The following is a 19,961-nucleotide window of genomic DNA, read 5'->3' on the forward strand; positions in this document are numbered from 1 at the left end:
CAAACCTGACAGGTTTGCGAGTCACATGCGGTTCATTCAGAATGGGCTTGCGAGTCTGGTCTCACTCCGAAGTTGTCGAAATCCGGCACTTGGGCAGTGACTTTCGGCATCAGACACTGTGATAGTTTAACGGCACCCAGCGGCATTGCAGGAAACGCGGCAGGACAAGGACGAAAATTAAGGTGGTGAATGTCTGAGTGGGGTGGGTAGGAGTGGTGGTGCATGGGTCCAACAAACATCGACTTTAACCCCAATGTAAATGGAAGTCTATCTTGAAAGAAGACAATGCATGTAACAGGCAGAACATCTTCAACCAATGCAGCCAGGGTACCTTGCATGTCATATGTGGACATAGAAAGTCCAAGACCAAGCACGTCAGTATGTGACGAGGTCAGAGTGAGAATGTGTTGGGCTTGCGACTCACTTTTGGACCGCAACCCACCAGTTGGGAACCACTGCCTTAAAAGACACTTGACTATAATGTAGACCTAACCTTTACAACCTGCCGTCCCAGCCTCCACACATTAATTTGGGCAATGAAAGAAAGGAGTTTGTTTCCACAGATATTTTAATATGTCAACTTCTAAAATAAATTAAAGTAAAAATGCTCATAATTCTGTGATCATTCAACTCACACCAGTGGTTTTTGGGTAAAGCAGGCAAGTTAAAGTTCTGTGTAAACACAATAAACATCACTGTTTGAAGAAAAAAAACAAAAAAAAAACAAGCTCAGCTATAGATCTGTTGATGGTCACAAAGTTCTGACATGAAACAAATGTTTGAACACGCCACCACACAAAAGTCTGTTATGATACTGTCATTCTGACCCCTGTCCACAGAGCGTCACATTTTGGTCGACAAACAAACAAACAAACAAAAAAAAAAATCCATGACGGAGAATCACACAAAAATAGTTTTAAATATTCTTCTCAAGATTTAAAAAAAAAAAATCAGCTGATAAATCTCTGGCACCTCTTTGCTAATAACAAATAACTGTTAAAAAGTCATTTGACTTGTTAGGAAACAATAGAGTGATACAAGGGCGCCATCTAAAGGCCATGGTATAAAACAACAGCATCATCACTTCAGGCATGAGTGTCAGTCTTTGATATACAGTAACTCTCCAGAGAGTCAGTATAAAAACAGAGTTTTCAAGCATCAGTGCCTCACAGCCTCGACTTATCTCAGTGACTTTTTCTCACCTCAGTTTTCAGACTATTCACACTGTGTTTCAAGAGGTTAAAGGTCCAGTGTGTAGGATTTAGGGGGTTATACTGGCAGAAATTGAACATTATGTAATAGGTGTTTTTTTTTAGTGTATAATCACTTGAAAATAAAATTGTTGTTCATCCAGAACAATAAACACTGAAGGAATTCTAACCAGGAGAAGTTTTAGCTGGTTGCAACCTCCAGTCTTCACCACTAGATGCCACTAAATCCCCCTAAATCTTACACACTGTTCCTTTAATTTAACATCGAATTCTCATTAATTCTGTCTCAATGTGCTAGTTTTTTTTCTCTCTTTTCTTACGATGAGGAAAAATAAACATGCACTTTGGTTCATTCAACTTTTTCTTTTAGGCAGCACGAAAAGATGCAATCACTGTCATTGTCATTCATCAGCGTGCACTGAACAGAAACGCTCCTCCTCTTCTTGTTTAGATGTTTGTTGAGAGTGACAGACAGCAGAGGACAAAAACAAACAAGGCTGCTCCCAGATCAGGTAACGCCAGATCTGTTTGTGATGGGACCGAAAGTTTCTCCTCCTCAGACGTGATTAATTGCTCACAGATGACACGTAGGATTCTTGGTTAAAGGTGGGGGGGTATGGATGGCAAAACCGAACACACAGAGATAAAAACACCCAAAAGCCAGCAGCCAAACCTTTGGCACAATGAGTCAGTCGCAGAGTGCAGGTACCGCAGGTGGAAAAGTTCTGAATGCGTTCTTCATGTGGCATTGGTGAGAAGGATACCTACAGTGTGCTCTGTGTCTGCAGGATTGTCACTTTCCGAGAAGTGTCCCCTTGTCCTCAGGCCCTCAGACACTGCTATTGCTTTTCCAGGCTATTGTTTGGATAGTGCAAATTGTAGGAGGACACATGTACCTCTGTTCATATTAACCTTGAATGACTCAGACTGTAAAGATGCTACCTGTTGGGTTTTAAAAGCTTGGTCTCTGTGTTATGACAAGTCGAGGGTGTGTCGCCACATACGATTTGAATCCTTGAATTAATCAAAATGATGCTGGGATTGAAGTGGGTCTGTGTAAACAAGATGTTTGTTACTACAGCTGATTCTCTTCTCTCTGGAGAGCCTAGACCTTCTTCATATTCACTGAAGACTTTTTTTTAGCACTGACAGAATAAACATGCTAAAACTGCTCTAATGGCGCATTTTCTCTACACTGAAGCTTGAATCCTCTCGTGAAAGTTTTCAAGAAAAGGCAAACCAAAGTCGGAAATCTGATCTGAGAGGCGGAGGAAGAGAACTTCTTTGGCAACTCAGGAGGAGCAGCGGAACCCTCGGGATAAGGAGGAGAGGAGCTAATTATGAGTCAAACACTGAAATCGGTTCTTGAAGAACAGGAGGCCATTTTTCGTGTGGGTGGCTTCAGAGGAGGCCGGTGGGTAACGAAACTTGGCATAAGCCTTGTCGCTCTCTGATTGGCTGACCCAGGGGAGTTTGATTTTGGTCGCGTGGTTGACGATGACATCATCACAAGAGCCCACGTGGAGAGATCCCAGGCCGTCGATGAAAAACTCTGCAAAACAAACACAAGTGGCATACACCGTTGACCTGCTATCTCCCTCTAAATATCCCCTGTGGTGGGTCTCAGTTAATCTAAAGTCTAACTGACTTAGCCTCTTAAACCTCACTCATTAGGCTAGCCTTTCCTCAAACCCTCAAGATTTCTACAATAACTCTTCCAAAGACACCAGATATGTCAAGTATAGGAAAAATGAAATAAAATACAAAATACACAATGAAAATTGATGTACAAGACATTTAGAATATTTCCATTTGTTGGAACAATGCAGCCATAAAACATGAGAGGATATCACATGACCTAAAAGCTAATGGGCGAGAAGTGGGAAACTGGATATTCGAGGGCTAAACTGAAGTTAAATTTAATTTTCTTTCATTAGTGCATTTAATTTAATTACAGAGCACTGTTTCTGGGATGTCGGCACACGCTGATTAGAAACCTTCACAGCATAATTTCTTTGCAACGATTATCTTGGTATATGATATTAACTCAATGACTGGAATGAGATATAAATCTTTGGAACATAAATTGCTAAAAGACTTTACTTTAGAGCGTGGGATGATGATTATAACAGTTTTTCATCAGACCATCCTTTTTTTGTTAACGTTACTTCTTGGACTTTTTTTGCCTTTATGATAGAGCAGCTGGAGAGTGAGAGGAAAAGGGAGAGGGGGGATGACACGCAGTTCAGGGCCACAGGTCCTGTTGAACCTGAGCAGCTGCCAAGGACTCAATGTAGATGGGGCGCATGCTCGACCCGGTGAGGTAGCGGCTGCCCCCGCAAACCATTATTTGATGGATAAACTTACCTTTTCATAATGTGTAATCATTAAAGGTATACTATACATGATTGTCACTGTTACTGTTTGTAGACATGCTTGCCAATGAAAGTTAAATCCAACCCCAGATTCATCCTCATTTGGTGTTTCACCTCCCTATAGTTGAGGTTTTTCTGCACTCTTAGATTTCTTTGATGCCTGCTGCTTACAGTCTGGCACCTGGTCGCTACCTTTATGTAAAGCCCCAAACTCACTGAGGTAAATTTAATCTGCAGTGCAAACCAGTGAAGACAGATCAACTACCATCCATGCTTTCACATCTTGTATAATTTCCTCTAAGTACAAAGAACCACTACGAAAAAAATTGTCAAATCACGTCATGTAGGATTACTATGTGTACTCGTGTAGAGGTGGGACACAGTTTTCACCTCTTTAACATCCTGCTCTGATAAATGTGTATTTACCATCACACTGCTGTGTCTTCTCTACATGTGGGACTTTAAGAAAATGTCTATCTTGTGTTCATTGTCATAACCATAATGCTAAAACACAATATATACATTCAGAGTGTCTATTTGCACCTGGGAGAGAACAGTCACACTGCAGCTATTCAGCTATTTTCACACATCCCTATGACACCTTATTATGAATCCCACTGTGTGCTGTGACTGGCTAGTACTGTCACATTGATGCTAGGGTGCAGGAAGGGCAGGGAGGTGGGTGTAGAGAGTGCTGCAGCACCCCCTATTGGCAAGGGGTGGAAAAACACAGTCTGTAAATGGATGGCTACTGTACCATAAATTGTGGGCTGAAAAAAAGTTTAAAGAGTGCATATTTAATTAATTCCTCAGATCTAATGTGAAAATGACATCACATCAGGTCAAAGTGCAAGGGTCGGGGTCAGCTCATGGAGCAGCTAATGTTAACCTTGGGGAGGGTTAGGGATATTCATTTCTCTGAGATTAAATGGTGAATTTAAGAGGAAAAAACTCACAAATGTACTGCCAGAAGAGTCAGGTAACGTCATATATAGACTAACAAAATCCACGGAGAAAGTAAGATATGGTGGATGACGGGATAAGCACTGGATTTACACACAGGAGATCGGGACTGGCTTATTATTTTTAGACTCAAATGACTTATTATTTTCAGTTTTTAGGATGTAGCTGCTGCATGCACACTGTGCACACGAACAGTAGCAGAAAAGACTTGTCCGTGGTAATGTCATATTATGAAGTTGCTAGAACACCCATGAATATACACTCTGGGTGTAAACAGCATTTTTGATTATGGACTCCTGGGTGATAATAGTATGTACTGTAAACATGTTTAAATTACATTGTTTACAGTCATATCTCTGCTCCTATCTGTATGTAATTCTTTTTGTACTCACCCAAGTGAGCTACTCTGGTGAGGCGCGGGTCAAAGCCGACCTGCTGGACTTTGTCGGTGCGAGCAAGGAAGAAGTTGATGACCCCGTCAGTCACAACACAGTTGGGGAAACCTTGGATGATGTGATGAAATCCTCTCCTCATGTGTAAACAGTCACCATCCTCCTCCCCTGACTCAATGGAGATGGTCTGTCTGTAGGTGGCAGTGTAACCTGTGGCCTCCCGCACTGCACCACCCACCTGGACACACACACACACACACACACACACACACACACACACACACACACACACACTAACATGAGTGAAAGCAACACCACCACTGTCACAGTCAGTTAAAATGAATGGGCCATCCCTCACCAGATCCAGAGTGGTTCTCTCTAAAACATCCACCAGTTTCTCCAGCTTGGTGTTGGCTGTGAAGACGAAGTCATCATCCACCCATAGAACATACTTTGTGGTCACCTGCGAGACGGCCAGGTTTCGTCCAGCAAACCAACCCTGTGACACATGGCGTACAGCTTAAACACCAAAGAGCACCAATGTGACATTAAAAGACTTAAAGAGACAATCCACCATCTTTTTTGTGGATGTTCAGTCAGTGTTGATGGTAAAAGTAGTCGCTTAAAGCTACAAAGTCATCACTGCACTCTAAATAGACCGAGAAAGCTGAGCTGGCAACTACAAAACTTCTCACCCTGCCCTTTCACTCCTTGCACGTATGCTCACTCACTATCATTGTCATTGTCATTGTCTGGGTAGGTCAATTGAGTCATCAGCTGATTCTTAATCAACCAGTAGCACAGCGACACACCTTTTCTGTCAGCCTATCATCTTAACGCTCCTCATTTTAAATATGGTTCTCTCTCTGCTGTAGTTCTTTCTTACTGCCATCGTGCCCTCCCTCCACCTCCCCATCACCACCCAGTCTTTACGGATTCATCAGCCTCGTCCACCTCAGCAGTCAGCAGCCTCAGAGTCAGCAGCCACCACCACCACCAGTGTCTGGACTCCATGGGGGGGATTGATCCTGCTGCTGCTCAGATGTCCCTCAGTCACAAAATATCTCCCTCTAGTGTCCAAGCGCCAAAGAAAATCTTAATCAGCACAAATTATCTGTTAATTTATACACTCATATTCTGTATTAAATGTTATCTTAACTTCAGTCTTCTGTCTCTCCTGATTGAACTTAGACCAGCAGGGCCAAGAGGGCAAATGACTGCTGAGTATTTTTGTCATTTACCTCCAGTGTAAGCTATGCTGTTGAGTTACCTCTTAGCGAAGGCTCTGAGTAATCCAAGTTGGGCTTTTACCATAAAAAGTGAAAAACAGATGGAGTGAAGCTGCAGTGTTGCCGTCACTCTAGTTCAGACTGCAGAGCCTCTGTGTTTTTATTTTGTCACCTGCAGAAGTATGGGCATAACTCATAAACCTCAGCTACACTACTGTTTTGCCAACAAAGCAATAGCTATAGGCATCAGAGGCTCACTTGCAATGCATCATGGGACATGTAGGCATCTCAAGCACGGCTCTGTGAGCAGGAGAACTCCGCTTTCTTGGTGAGTATGGCACACACTGAGGAATTCATTGCTTCAGTTGACTACATTTACCATTAATGCTGACTGGATATCCACATAAAACATGTGTATGTCTGACACTTCCCCTACCTTTCCAAAAGGCATGATGTAATGTTCGATGTAAGGCCCGGAAATTGTTTTGGGGTTTTCGCTGTCGTCGGCAATTACTATGGTGACAGTGGGGTAGTATTTTCTCACGCTGTCGATAAGATCTTGGAGCTTATCATAACGCAGGAAAGTCTTTGTTGCTATGGTAACAAGGGCACTGACGTTGTATTCTACAGAAAAGGGAGATCAAACAACCATTAGAGGATATTTGGCTTTTGTCTTCAGAGCAGATGATTATATTTAAAAAATATAAGGCTTATGACTGAAGGTGTTGTGTTTTACCTCCCTTGGATCCTGTGTTGTACAGTTTGGGTGTCACACCATGTCGAATCTTGATGCTGAAGCTGGCTTGATGTCCCTCTGTCTCAAACTGCACTGAAAGACACAACAAAAACTAGTTTTAATAAATTTAATCAGTGTAATAGGATCTACCCGAGGCTGATGGCTCCACAGTTGTTAATATGCTGATTGGAGTAAAACATCTACATGTACTCAATGTCATATTTTGTAACTATCCACAAAAGATGAATAATTATTAACACCTGCCATATGAGGGTAACAGGATGTGAACAATCTAGACAGATAAAATTGGTCCTTGGTCAGGCGTTGACCATTGTTACTAGTGAAGCAGGCCGTATTTTTAGACTGCCTCCTGATTGGCTGCCGAGCTTTACACAAAGAGATAGTGTCCAAACCTCTGCAAATATTGGACTATTATTTCTACATGGTGACCAACAGCCAGTGTGGAGCCGTTAAAAGAAAAAACTAACACCAACACATTGAATTATTAGATCAAATCAAATCAAATCAAATCAAATCAAATCAAATCTTTAAACCAATAGTTTGACATTTTGGGAAACATGTTTTTCGTCTTCTGGTGGACAGTTAGGTGAGAAGATTGAAACCACTCTCATGTTTGTATGGAGCTACAGCCAGTTAGCTTAGCATGGCATAAGGACTGGAAACGGAGGGAAATTACTTGCCTGGCTTTGTCAGAGGGTAACATAATACACCTCCAAAGCTAAAAAATGCACATTTTACACTTGTTTGCCCAATCTGTGTGGAAACAGACATGTAAAAGAAACAATTTCTTGGCTGGGGGCCCGGGGCCAGTCACATCCTGGAATAGAGTGCTACAGGAATGAGTCCTAAAAGCCGGAATTGAGATAGCATGTTAGCACCTCTGGTTCCCACTTCCCGAAATCAGTGGATTTTTGGTTAGATGCCTGAAATAAGCTCTGTGGTTCACACAAGCTTAAGAGACTTTTATGTTTTGTTCTACGACGTAAAATACATCAGTAAATACCCCGCACATGATTTTGAATCCTCCACTTGTCTTAAAGGTCCAGTGTGTAGGATTTAGGCTGATATATTGGCAGAAATTCAATACAGTAAGTATGTTTTCCTTAGTGTATAATCACCTGGAATTGTTGTATTTCTGTTATCTTAGAATGAGCCGTTTAAATCTAGATTGGGAGCAGGTTTATGGAAATCACCATGTTGCACCTCCATGTTTCTACAGTAGCCAAGATTGGACAAACCAAACACTGACTCTGGATAGGGCCAATTAAGTTTTCACATCGGCCACCTTAGTAAGAAGCCCATCTGCAATGAGCAATGTCGGGTAAACATTGATTTATAATGTATTGTAATGCTGCTGTATTTTGTGTTTTTCTTTCTGGTTTTCATCACCTGGTCTGTTTATTTCAGAGAGGAGGAGACCTCTGTGGATAATTCGACTTTTGGTAAAAACCTCCTGAACAATAAACAGTGAAGGATTTCTAGCAGGGAGAAATTCCAGCTGGTTGCAATCTGCAGTCGTCACCACTAGAGGCCACTAAATCCCCCTAAATCTTATACACTTCGCCTTTAAAAAAGACAGTTGCTAAGAGGTGGCTAAATGAGACTACAGAATGTCATCATGCCTTACACGGTTTACAGCCTTGTGTCAATGCTGAAGTCAGCCGTGGTGTCACTTATTTATAGCCTAACATTAGCTTTTTACTTCTAGCGATTGCACTTATGTTTCAAAAATCATAATAGAGGTTTTCATTTGTAAACAAAATCTGTAATAATCTTTTGTTTGCCACAGAGCTTCTTTTTTGCAATTTCAAAAATCAGTTGGAAAACCATCATTAGCCTTTTGTCAAGGGAACCACGGAGATGCTAACCTGAGTGGTGACCATAAAGAAAACATCATCCTTGGAGCAGTCTATCTCCGCTGGTTGCCCAGCAACTACTGAGACCCACATATATTAACACACATAGATGTAATGGCAACATATAACCACATATTGATGTTTTGACACCTTGCTTTCTGGTGTCTTTTGTGAGGATTAAACAAAAGAGATGTCATGTGTTAATGGTGTTAGGAAGATTTTATCACCTTTAGACAGAGCCAGGCTTTTTTCCAGTGTCCCCTATAACTTCTCACAAAAGAAAAGAAAGAATAACAAAGATGATTTTAGTTTAAGGCCTCACCTGTGTCTGCTGTGCTCGGGTGGAACAGTGTGTTTGTGTAAGTGACAAACTGCAGCTGTCGGTTCAGGTTCGGCAGGAGGCTGCCGGACAGAGTCATGTGCATCTCGCCATCACCTTTGATTTTCACCCCATCTATCTCCGCTGCCACATTCAGCGTTCCCAGCGTGGCAGAGATGTTTATCTGCCGCATAATGGAAAGAAAAGGTATGTGACAAAAGCAAAGCAGATAACTAAAATGTGTAAAGACAAACATGGTGACAGACTTACTGAGTAGTAGTCTCTGGGAAGGTCGTGTAAGGCCAAGCCTGAAAGCATATGGATTGACAGACTTTTAGTTTCAACAGTCAGCCATTGTATCCACTTCCTGTCAGCATGAGTGAAAACAAAGTGCTTTCTGAGGAATGAGCGTGCTGCTAACTTTCTCTTCAGGCATTTTGCAGTTTTTACAGTACTCACTCTTACCATGAGTGATAATTTCTGTATGTATTTGCTCTCTGTGTTTCCTGCTTTTTTCAATCCAGTCTGCTTTTGGTACACCAGCCTGGTGCAGTACTGGACGTACAGTGGCACAAATGTGCCAGCTCTAGGTTGGTTCAAGAAGTGACTTGATGTTTGATTAGCTGTAGTCAAACGTAATGTAATACAGCACCACTTGTGTCACCAGATAATCCAAAAGTTTCAACTGTTGGACAGAGATCTAATTTTATAAATAGGGCTAAAAGTGTGTCCCACTCTCTCTGAAGTCTTACCTGGGATGATGACTGTTTTCAGGGGTCGTACCTCCACCCCCTGTGTTGGGTACTGTAAGGGATTGTTAGCCTCTGCAACAATGAGAACATCTGCAGGTGTCTGTGACCTGAAGGGGGGGAAAAACACATCAGGAAGATGCATACTGCAGCCTTCATACAGTACAACACACTGTACATCCATATGCACAGACAGGAATAGAAAATGCAGAAAAAGGCACTTATAATAATAGAAATTACTTGATTAAGGACACAGAGAAAGGTCCATAGGGTACCACATAAAAACAGACAATCATCTATGTACAAAAGACAAGAAATACCCAACACTACATTATGCAAGTTCATATCCAAATCTATTTTCTGCTCTGAAAACACAAACAGCAGAGAATTCAATAGCAGCTATTAATAAAAGACCTTGTCACCTTGTGATTTTGTTCTTGGCTGAGCAAAAAATTGTAGACAAAACTTTTCAGTGTTAAAGGTATGAAAGAGACCAGTGTAGGGAGGAAAGAAAATGAGTAATATGATTATTCCATTTGCATGTCCTTAATACTTAAAGGGACACATTGTTGATTTTCATTCAGCTTTGTATGTTAAGAGTGTGGATAATACGTGTAAATGAACTGTGGTAAACTTCCCTCCATCTTACCAGCACCCAGATCTCCCTGCTCATCTCTCAGCTCAAATCAAACAAGTCATTTGGTGGATTTTTGTAGACAGGCTGTTGCTCAAACTACAGATTGTATTCCCATATTAGGAAACAAAGAGTATAGAAGCAAATCTCTCTTCCTCTATCTTAAACTCAGGAAAAAACTCAAATCAAAATGTATGCCTAAAACTACTTCAGAAACATATTTTATCTCACTGTCTGTTATCTGTAATAGTAGACTGTTTAACAGCTGGCTGCCATGTTGTTTTTGGATGGGAAACTCGCATTAAGTCATCCAACAGCAGGAGCATTTAAAGGTCTGGTGTGGCCCAGTGCATTCTGGTGGTTTCAGGTTTTCTACTTGTGTTTTTGATATTGTATATTTTGGATCACAACTTATTTGCACTTGCAGCTAGTTTTATATTTTGTACCTTACTGTTATCTAGTTGTTAAATTTGCCACCCTCTTTGCTTTATTATTTTAGTCCTTTAATAATGCACTCTTTGTATCTGCACTCCCCAAGCTTGTGTTGCAATTGCTGCACAGCAGTTTCTCTTAGGATAAATAAAGTTTTATATTTTACTTTTTGTCTTGAGAAAAAAGTGGCTGCCACAGCCCTTTTTCTCTGTTTACACTGGTCATGTAGCACCATTCTCAAAAGTATTTGCATCTTAGTACTGCATAGACAGCCCAATTTATTAAAGGCCCATCTTTCCAGCAGTGAAATGCTTCTTTAATTGCTGTTGTGTCCTGGTTAAAGATGGAATTGTGAATCCTAAGAGGCACCAAACTGAACTGAAGCTGAATTTAGTCAAATAAAGCCAAATTAAAATGGTATTCAGGAAGTGCTTTTCTAGCAGTTGAAATACAGCTCATGCTCCATAATATTTGATATATGTGTTTTACAGTGCTGCTCACCTCTCCTGGAAACTCTTGTACTCTTTGGCCCGTCTCCTCTTCATTTCCTCCAGCTCAGAGGCCTCAAAGGCAGTGTGCAGCGGGTGAGCTGACACCCGCGGAAACAAGAGTTGGGCGAAGGGCAGGTTTACTCCTCCACTCTCACCCTCACACACACATCCGTTACGTGCCAACAAGCTGGACAGACGATCGGAGACACATGCATGTGAGAAAACTTGGTTTACACTGAGCTCTGGTCATGTTGATAAATAGACTAAATTAATAGACTTACCTCGCCACACTGTCTCTCACGTGAAAGGGGATGTTGCCTAATCTGTGGTCTGGTTCTGGGAGCCTGTCCTCCAGATGTCTCTCTAGAACTGCCCCTGGTCGCTGCCACACATCCACCGTGGTGTAAGCCCGAGTGGGCCATGAATGGAGGAGGGCCAGCACCAGCACCACAGACACCAGGATGGCAAGCAACACTGTCTTTCTCAGGGAGCGCATCCTGAAACCTGACGCAGACAAATGTATGTTGAAGGACTCCTGTCCACACTTGCCATAAAGAGCTGAAGTTGTTAGGAGGTTTCAGTAGTCTCCACTGCAGCAAACAGAAAGAGGGAATGTTGTTCTGAAAAGCCTGAAACCTTCAAAGATATCCACTTGATTTGATTGGCTTTGACTGTTGAAGCCTCATATTAAAGGGACAGTTCATCCTAAAATCAAAAATACATATTATTATTCTTACCTGTAGTGCTGTTTATCAGTCTAGATTGTTTTGGTGTGAGTTGCAGAGTGTTGGAGATATCGCCCGTAGAGATGTCTGCCGTCTCTCAATTGTAATGGAACTAGATGGCACTCAGCCTGTGGTGCTCAAAGTTGCAAAAAAAAAAAGAAAAAAATCAAAAAAGAAACCCACAAGAACGTCCGAACTTTATTTCTACCGAACTACACCCGCCAACCGTATCACCACACAGAAGGAAGCGTGTATCTACTCATGGACAAGAGGCTTGTGCTTGTGACAGAGCCAAATCTAAACATTTATGGTGTCCTCCTCGGCTGAGCTGTAAAGTTAGCTAGCTCAGTGAGCCACAGTAGAGGGACACTTCATTCTGTGCAGTGATGTGGTTTGCAGGCGTAGTTCAGTAGAAAGAAAATAGTTCCTACATAAAGCCGATCACAACAAGGTCTGTGGATTATCTTGAGTAACCGGGTCATGATTTCTGGAAAGAGACATTGCTGTTGAGTTTTTCAAATGTATTTTTGGGCGCTTTGACCACAAGCTGAGTGCCATCTAGTTCCATTATATTCCAGAGAAGGCAGACATCTCTAAGGTCAATGTGTCCAACACTCTGCAACTCACACTACAACAATCTAGACTGATGAATAGCACTACAGGTAAAAGGAGAAAATGCTGTTTGTATTTTGATTTTAGAGTGAACTGTTCCTTTAACTTTGGCTCCACTTTAGACTACATTTTTGCACAGAACTCAACACTGTGGCTCATTGTCTCCCATCATAAATATGAACATGTTATCTAAGACAGACATTAAAAAAATCAGCTCAGGCTTCAGAGCTGCGGAGCATTATGCCCTGTGGTTACATTTATGATGGAGCCACTTAGTGGCGCAAAGGAAATGGATGTAGAAGCAGTTGTTAAATAAAGACCTGCACTCTAGATGGTATCTACATATCTATGTTGCTCAGTGTGGTGTCGTTTAATGTTCTGGCATCTAAAATGTGGTCTGAACAACAACAAACAATCAGCAATATGGCTTCTTAACCTTCTCCTGTTTAAGTGTGCTCACTACATTTGACATGTGACAACATTGTGGTTCTACACATGCGCAGGCAGAGTAAAAGTATATATTTTTGAAACCAGAGATAAAACACACAGCTGTCTCTAGCCTTCTGCGTGACCAGAACGCAGTTTCAGATCAGCAAGCTTGGTATGCGTAAAATTAGAGTCAGCATTTTACAGCGACATTTAAAAAGCAAATAAATTTAGCATCTGGGAGTTCTCTCCTCTCCTCTCATCTGCTACAGCCACAGAATGCAGATGTATAAATTTTTAGAAACATACCAGTACACAATGATTCCTTTGTCCAACCTTCCAGCTGTGATGAACAAAAACTCTATTTCCGTGCTGAATAAGATATCACAGATGAATGTCGTGGGTGGGTTTTTGGTCTGAGAAACATTCTACAGAGTGAGAGAAGGTTGTCTTACTGAAGCTACGCTGTGATGATCTCATCTGACTGCGCACCAAGTATCTGAGGGGCTTTCTTCATTTCTTTCTTTCTTTTTTTCTATCAGTTGACTCAACACCACCATCTGTTCACAATTTCAGATGTTTTGGCCTGTAACTGTAGAACTTGGTCCACACTGAACAGAGTTTATTCTGTTCAAGCTCAGTGAGTCAAGAGGAGTTCAGCATTTACACCAATTTATATGACCACCATATGAAGAACTTTTTTAAGCTCTCTCAGCCACAAAAACGTGTTACAGGAATAGGAAAGGAAGGAAAGGAATGTCTTTATTATGATGTGACAATTTCAAGAAACAGCAAAATTTGTTTTGCTGTGACACACATGTAATAACTGTAGTTATTCAGAAGGATTCTGCAGGATGCTTTCTTTATTTGTGTCCAAAATTGCTCTGTTCACACAGATATCGCGCCTCATTCACAAACAGTGTGTACGCACAAATCTGTGCTTAAACTGTGCATACGATCATTTGACACACAAATCTGGGATTCATCAATATTTTCTTATCTGAATTTGTTCTTACTCTGCGAACAAATTTAGAACTGCCTCAGACCATGCATACGCACAAATGAGGAAGGCCGAACTGACTTAGAAAATGCAAACACATACCTTTTAAGTACATGCAGAGTCTATAAAACCACATTCATTAAAAAGAGATTTAATTAACATTTTTTAAAATCATTAATTTACTAATATATTGGCCAAATGTATTAAATAACCATGAAATTGACACACGTTCACCCTCATCATTGTGACAATTAAAATATTAACAACAACATGAACAGAAAAAACTATCACTCCATCAATGTGCAGATGATCTGTAATGCCGACTGCCATATCCTTAAGGCTGTGGCCCGCTGGCCAGGAGGCACCCACAACTCATTTATTCAGCAAAACAGAACAGTGGGAATGCGTTTGGGGGCAGGGGCTGTGAGAAGTGGATGGCTTGTTGGTGAGCATCTTTTGTTCTAGTCTTTTATTTCAATTGTTTTTACTTAGTATTTTTAGTAAGTCTCTATTTCGTTAATGCTAAAATGTTATATTGTTTAGGTGACCTGGGATATGGCCTTAAAACATGGCTGATGACACCATACGCAAACCCTGAAACCCCTCAAGAGGTGCACTATAATAACATACATGCCCACACATGCACCGTAGAGCACACTTTTGGCATGCTTAAGGGCCGTTGGATGTGTTTGGATCAGATACGGCCGGTGGCAAACTACTTTATACCCCTGAGAAGGTGTGCAAGATCATCCTGGCATGCTGTGTCCTCCACAATCTTACAATGACCCATGGCATTCCTGTAAGACCCGGCACCATTGCTTCTAACAAACTGTGAAATTTACTACTTCTCTCCTCGCGTAACCGCTTCCTTCATTCATGAATCAACTCTAGGCAAGCGGTTTCCTTATATGGAGAAATGGGGGCGTGGTAGTATGCTAATCACAAATTGCGAGCACACGCCTGTCAATTTAGAATGATTCTGATCACACACATACGCAAGGTGGTGAGAACAAAATTGGCCGGTGCGCAGGTGTCATGAATCCCACGGTGATTTTGCGTACGCACTTATTTTGTGCACAAAGTAAGAAAATTTCCATGCACATATTAGTGAATGAGGCCCATTGTCCTGTCCTGTCTATTTGGTATTGCTGTTTGTTGCTATAAATTACTGCAAACACTTTAAAAAGCGTTCTAAATTTTTAATCGGTCATGGCTTGTGGGATCAAAATTTCTTATGCCTCACAAGTGCTGTTTTCTGCTGTAGAGTGGGTGAATAATGGGCAGTTAAGAAACAGAGACACCAAACTAGCTCGAAGACATGGCCGCTGAATATATCAAACTGTGTAGACCTTGGGCTAATGGCTAAAGAGAAATCTGGACCCCGCTGCTGAACCAGTTGGGAACCATTGCTCTAATATGTAGGATTTAGCGGCCTCTAGTGGTGACATTGCAGATTACAACCAATTGAAACTTCTCCCGCATGCAAAGCTTGCATCAAAACTATAGTGGCCAACGTTAAAATGAGTAGGGCCTTAAGTGGAGCCAGTGTTGGTTTGTGCATTTTGGATTGCTGTATAAAAAACATGTCGGACTCCATGGAGTAGCATGGATTTATAACGAGAACTGGATACAGTGTTAGACGCAGGGCCCCGTTCTTTCCTAAGAAATTTGCTCAGTGGCACATGAAGCCAAAAACATTCGACTGCCACGAACGGCGGTATCAGACTGATGCGAAAGGATGCCTTTTTGAATCGAAACCTCTGACCAAGCTGTGGTATTTGCCGGCAGCGAGCAGCAGCCACTTGCAGACCGTGAATATTCTAGGCGGGACAGTGAAAGAAAAAAGAAAGAGAAGACGAAAATGGAGGAGAAATTGATTGTGGCGGTCTCCGGTTTCCCAGAGCTATATGATGTGTCTCTGTTTGTTTACAGAGACATCCAGAAGAAGTCAGATGCCTGGAAAAGGGTATCTGAAATTGTTGGTTTGTCTGTTAAGTAAAATAGGCCTGTGTCGATCCATGTAAACAAATGCAAAGCACATAAAATGTAAGCTAGGTGAACAGGTAGGTTAGTTAGAATGGATAAAATGAATGATAAAGCCATTAAATAAGCTAGTAATTATGCTGGTATGTAAAATATGCTCATATACACGTGTAGATCCATGTAAACAAATGCAAAGCACATAAGATGTAAGCTGGGTGAACAGGTGGGTTAACTAGAATGCACACAACACATCTGCAGCGCAGCTTGAAAGCCTCGCCCCTTGGCAGCCTTCTGCAAGCCCTGCCAGAGCTGCCAGGCAGCGCGATGCGACCTGATGTGTGACCTGAGTGACCGCTGGCGCTCATGACGCTTTTGGTCTGAATGCACAGTTACTTTCCATCTCTCGGTCGCATTCCCCCCTTTTTCCTTCTCTTATCCTCTTGATTCAGTCCATTCAAACTCCTACCATTCACGCATGACAACTGCCATTTTTATAAAGACAAAACACAGGTAAATTTGTGAGAACCCGACACGATTCAAGCCTGAGAGCCTGAGAATGAGAGCTCTAATTCACATATATCTCTTTCACAATGTCGATAGAAAAAAAAGTATTTTTGGGCCCAGCGGCATCACATGACAGACTCAGAAGGTGTAATTCCACTGTTTGGCCACTATGAAAATTGGCTTCCAAGCCTGGGGCACTTCCTGTGGGCCTGCATGGGAGAGGACCTGCTCCATATGTAGATCTAATCGTCTCATTCCAAGGTGACAAAAACACACTGATTCTTAGTTTCAGGTGGTTTCACACAAATGAAAACATAGTTATAAATACTATATATCTCATTCCCCCCTAAATCCCACACAATGGACCTTTAACTTCTTTTATCTTAATTTCAATCCCTGCACATGCGCTTAGTAAGTAAGAAAATTTACCCAACTGCCTCTATCCAGTCAGTGTAAGGGCATCCTCTATAGGCACCTGCATCTCCAAAAACCATGTAGATAGTCACAGAAATGAGTGAGTGCCTTCCCCATCTGGAAACAAAGACAAATCAGCCAAATGAATAATAAAATAAAGGGTAAACAAATCATTAAAACATCACAGATGAGCCCCCAAAGAATTATAAATGTATGCAAAACTGCACAAAGCAATTACATCATCATATAAAAACACAGTCCGGCAGCTCATCAGCTGCTAGCATGGTCTCACAGTCCCTGGGGGAAATCCTGCAGGGCTGGGGGGAAGACCAATTTAGCTTTATTGTGGTAAGCTAGAAAAAAATCAATAGGATAGGCTCAGCAGTTAGCAGCCAATCAGATGGGCTGCTGTGGAGCTGTGCACTTAAATATCTCTCCAATGGTTTTTTCAAAGTGTGCCTTAAAGAGCACTTCTTCTTCCTGTTCTGTTACACCATGTGTGCATTAGCTTATATTTAACAAACTCACAAGTTTTACTTCCTTCACAGACATAGAATCAAAGTGCAAAGCAAATCAGAGAACAGAGGATTGGATTTATTTCACATCCAGGTGTAGATCTCAGGGGGAACACAGGGGGCACGTCCCCCTCAGTATTTAGAATATGTATTCCCTATAAAAACATGAAAGCAGCAGAGGACTTTTAATTTGACAAATTTATAGACTTAACATAAAAAATAAAGCAGAGTAGGCACAAATCAGTGCATGAAAAATCACCAGAATGCAGGAAATTAAGTCTGCACCCCACAAACTGCAACCAGGCCTTTAGGTTCACGGTCCTTTCTATTGTCTAGATAAATATGTCACAGTTGACAAAATCCACAATTATGAATCTCAGAACTCTTCAAATAAGCAGATTTTAACAACAAAAAAAATAGTGGTTAAAAACTATGCAATCACAAATTGATGTAAAAAAAAACAACAGACTATAAATTTGAGGATTGAGTCATAACATAATACAAAAATTGAATTTCCTCTCTGGGATTAATAAATTATCTTCTTCTTCCTATTCCACTTCTTAAAACTACGAGGAGCAGGAAGAATATTAAGTAATTCTTACAGGAGAATCGTCATCAATCTTTTTTGTAACATGAGGTGTGATCTGTGCTCTGCTGAGCTTAATTCAACCACACATTCCTCACAGAGGCTCAGCCCTGCATATGAATACATATTGTGCATGATGGAAGGATTGTTGGACCATACTTACACACAGATGATCTGAAGTCACAAGGAAAGCTCCACAGGCTAACTGTATTAGCTGCGCTGCTGTTTTTAATTAACCTAAAAACGAGCCTATAAGGACATAAGGAGAGCTGTGGACATGCCTGAGACATGGACTATGGGTCCCTCCCAAAGTGCGCGTGACAGATTTGTTGCCTCATTCACAGTCTGAATATTAAATTACCGCATTTTTGCTCTGCATCAACAACTCCTCTTTGCTGCCCGGCATCCTTAAAGCCTGAGAGAAAATGTGAAAGTGCCATCATCTGTCCAGCTAACATAAATGGCTGCTGAAATAATACGATCTCTCAGATAGGCCCATTAGCCTACCTTGTCGTGAATAAGACTGCAGGAAAAAAACATGCACTCCAAGCTTATGAGGGTTTTCGATTACATTCCTTCCATGCTCCTTAAATCTAATCTAAAACAAAGATCTATTGCATTCTGGCATTTCTCGACAATTATTCGGCTCCGAAAATGTTCACGCCTGTTTTTTCTCATGATTTGCCTGGTAAAGAAACCGCCAAATGTTCACCCATAGCTAAAAAAAAACGACAAAAAAATAACAGACAGAGGACATAGACATTATTATTCCAGTCAAATCACAAGAACACGGGAGCTCACCTCAAAGACGCACCGTGTAGGCTGTTTCACCTCCCGCCTGCACGGAGGTCGCCCCTCTTAATGAATGTGTTCCTCTGTGGTCCTCCAAATGGGATTAGATGTGGAAAAATGGAGCAGCCAAGAGACAAATGAGGCGGCCGCACATCGCAGCACTGCAGGCTGTGGACGGACGCTCCCCCTGCAGCAGCAGCGGCAGCAGCAGCACGGCAGAGAGCGCACGGCACCTCAACACTTCACTCAGCGGTCAATCAGCGGAGCAGCAGCGTCATGGAGCCCCGACATACGACCACAACATAACCTTCTCCTTATACACTCATGCATACAACACACCTCATGAGCTGAATACGAACGAAAGCACGGTTTAAAAACAAATAATGGATGGTACGTTGCGACAACTGGACCTGCTCATGAACATAACTCAACATTAATGTGTGCATATGTGTGTGTGGATGGGTGGGTGTGGGCGTTTGTGCACGCAGGCCTATGTGTTTGGTGTGTCTGGTGTCATGTGTGGGAATGTATGTGTGCATTTTTTTTTTTTAATTGACGGTCTGCCTATATTTCCATCGTTTACTAGCTGTAGCCTATTATGCAAATAATAAATTTCGATTAAATGCATGTCACACAGTTGGAATTCACATTTTATTGTGCTGTCTGGTGAAGAAGTTTACATGTGGACTCTATAAATCTTTTTTTAAAAAAATAGTGCGGTGTTACCCACTAATAAAAATAATCCGCATGATTGCAATTTGGTCAAATTGGTTTACAGCACGCCTCATCCCTCAGCCCAGCGGACACCTGGTGTCAGTACCAATGTGGGAGTTTGTTTTATACAAAGACATACGCTGACAGCCGACATGCGTGTTGCTTAACATGCCACAAAGGTAGAGTACCGCCCATGCGCTCCACGCCGGTGATATAAACTAACACACCCCAGAACTGTATAACCCTTGACAGACGCAAAAAATCAGCCAATGACAGAGCAGC

At 41.7% G+C, this 19,961-nt stretch overlaps 1 protein-coding gene across 8 annotated transcripts; it reads right to left on the reverse strand.

Moving 5' to 3' along the window:
• Positions 1–508: 508 nt before the first annotated feature.
• b4galnt1b (beta-1,4-N-acetyl-galactosaminyl transferase 1b) lies at positions 509–19,380 on the reverse strand. Of its 8 annotated transcripts, none has more exons than XM_049577422.1 (12): positions 18,975–19,380; positions 17,088–17,189; positions 11,690–11,912; positions 11,419–11,595; positions 9,855–9,961; positions 9,373–9,410; positions 9,106–9,286; positions 6,907–6,999; positions 6,607–6,794; positions 5,300–5,440; positions 4,942–5,179; positions 509–2,763 (listed from the first exon to the last, which is right to left on the reverse strand). In XM_049577422.1, the coding sequence occupies exons 3-12, from the start codon at positions 11,902–11,904 to the stop codon at positions 2,546–2,548; spliced, it is 1,596 nt and encodes a 531-aa protein (XP_049433379.1). In that variant the 5' UTR covers positions 11,905–11,912; positions 17,088–17,189; positions 18,975–19,380; the 3' UTR covers positions 509–2,545. The 8 variants fall into 8 exon arrangements, with proteins under 8 accessions (XP_049433379.1, XP_049433113.1, XP_049433534.1 ...); XM_049577156.1 differs by having other exon boundaries at positions 11,690–11,998; positions 18,975–19,379; XM_049577577.1 differs by lacking the exon at positions 18,975–19,380 and adding an exon at positions 18,337–18,514.
• Positions 19,381–19,961: the final 581 nt, after the last annotated feature.

This window comes from Epinephelus fuscoguttatus, linkage group LG1, assembly GCF_011397635.1.
Source record: "Epinephelus fuscoguttatus linkage group LG1, E.fuscoguttatus.final_Chr_v1".
Lineage (NCBI taxonomy): Eukaryota > Metazoa > Chordata > Actinopteri > Perciformes > Serranidae > Epinephelus > Epinephelus fuscoguttatus.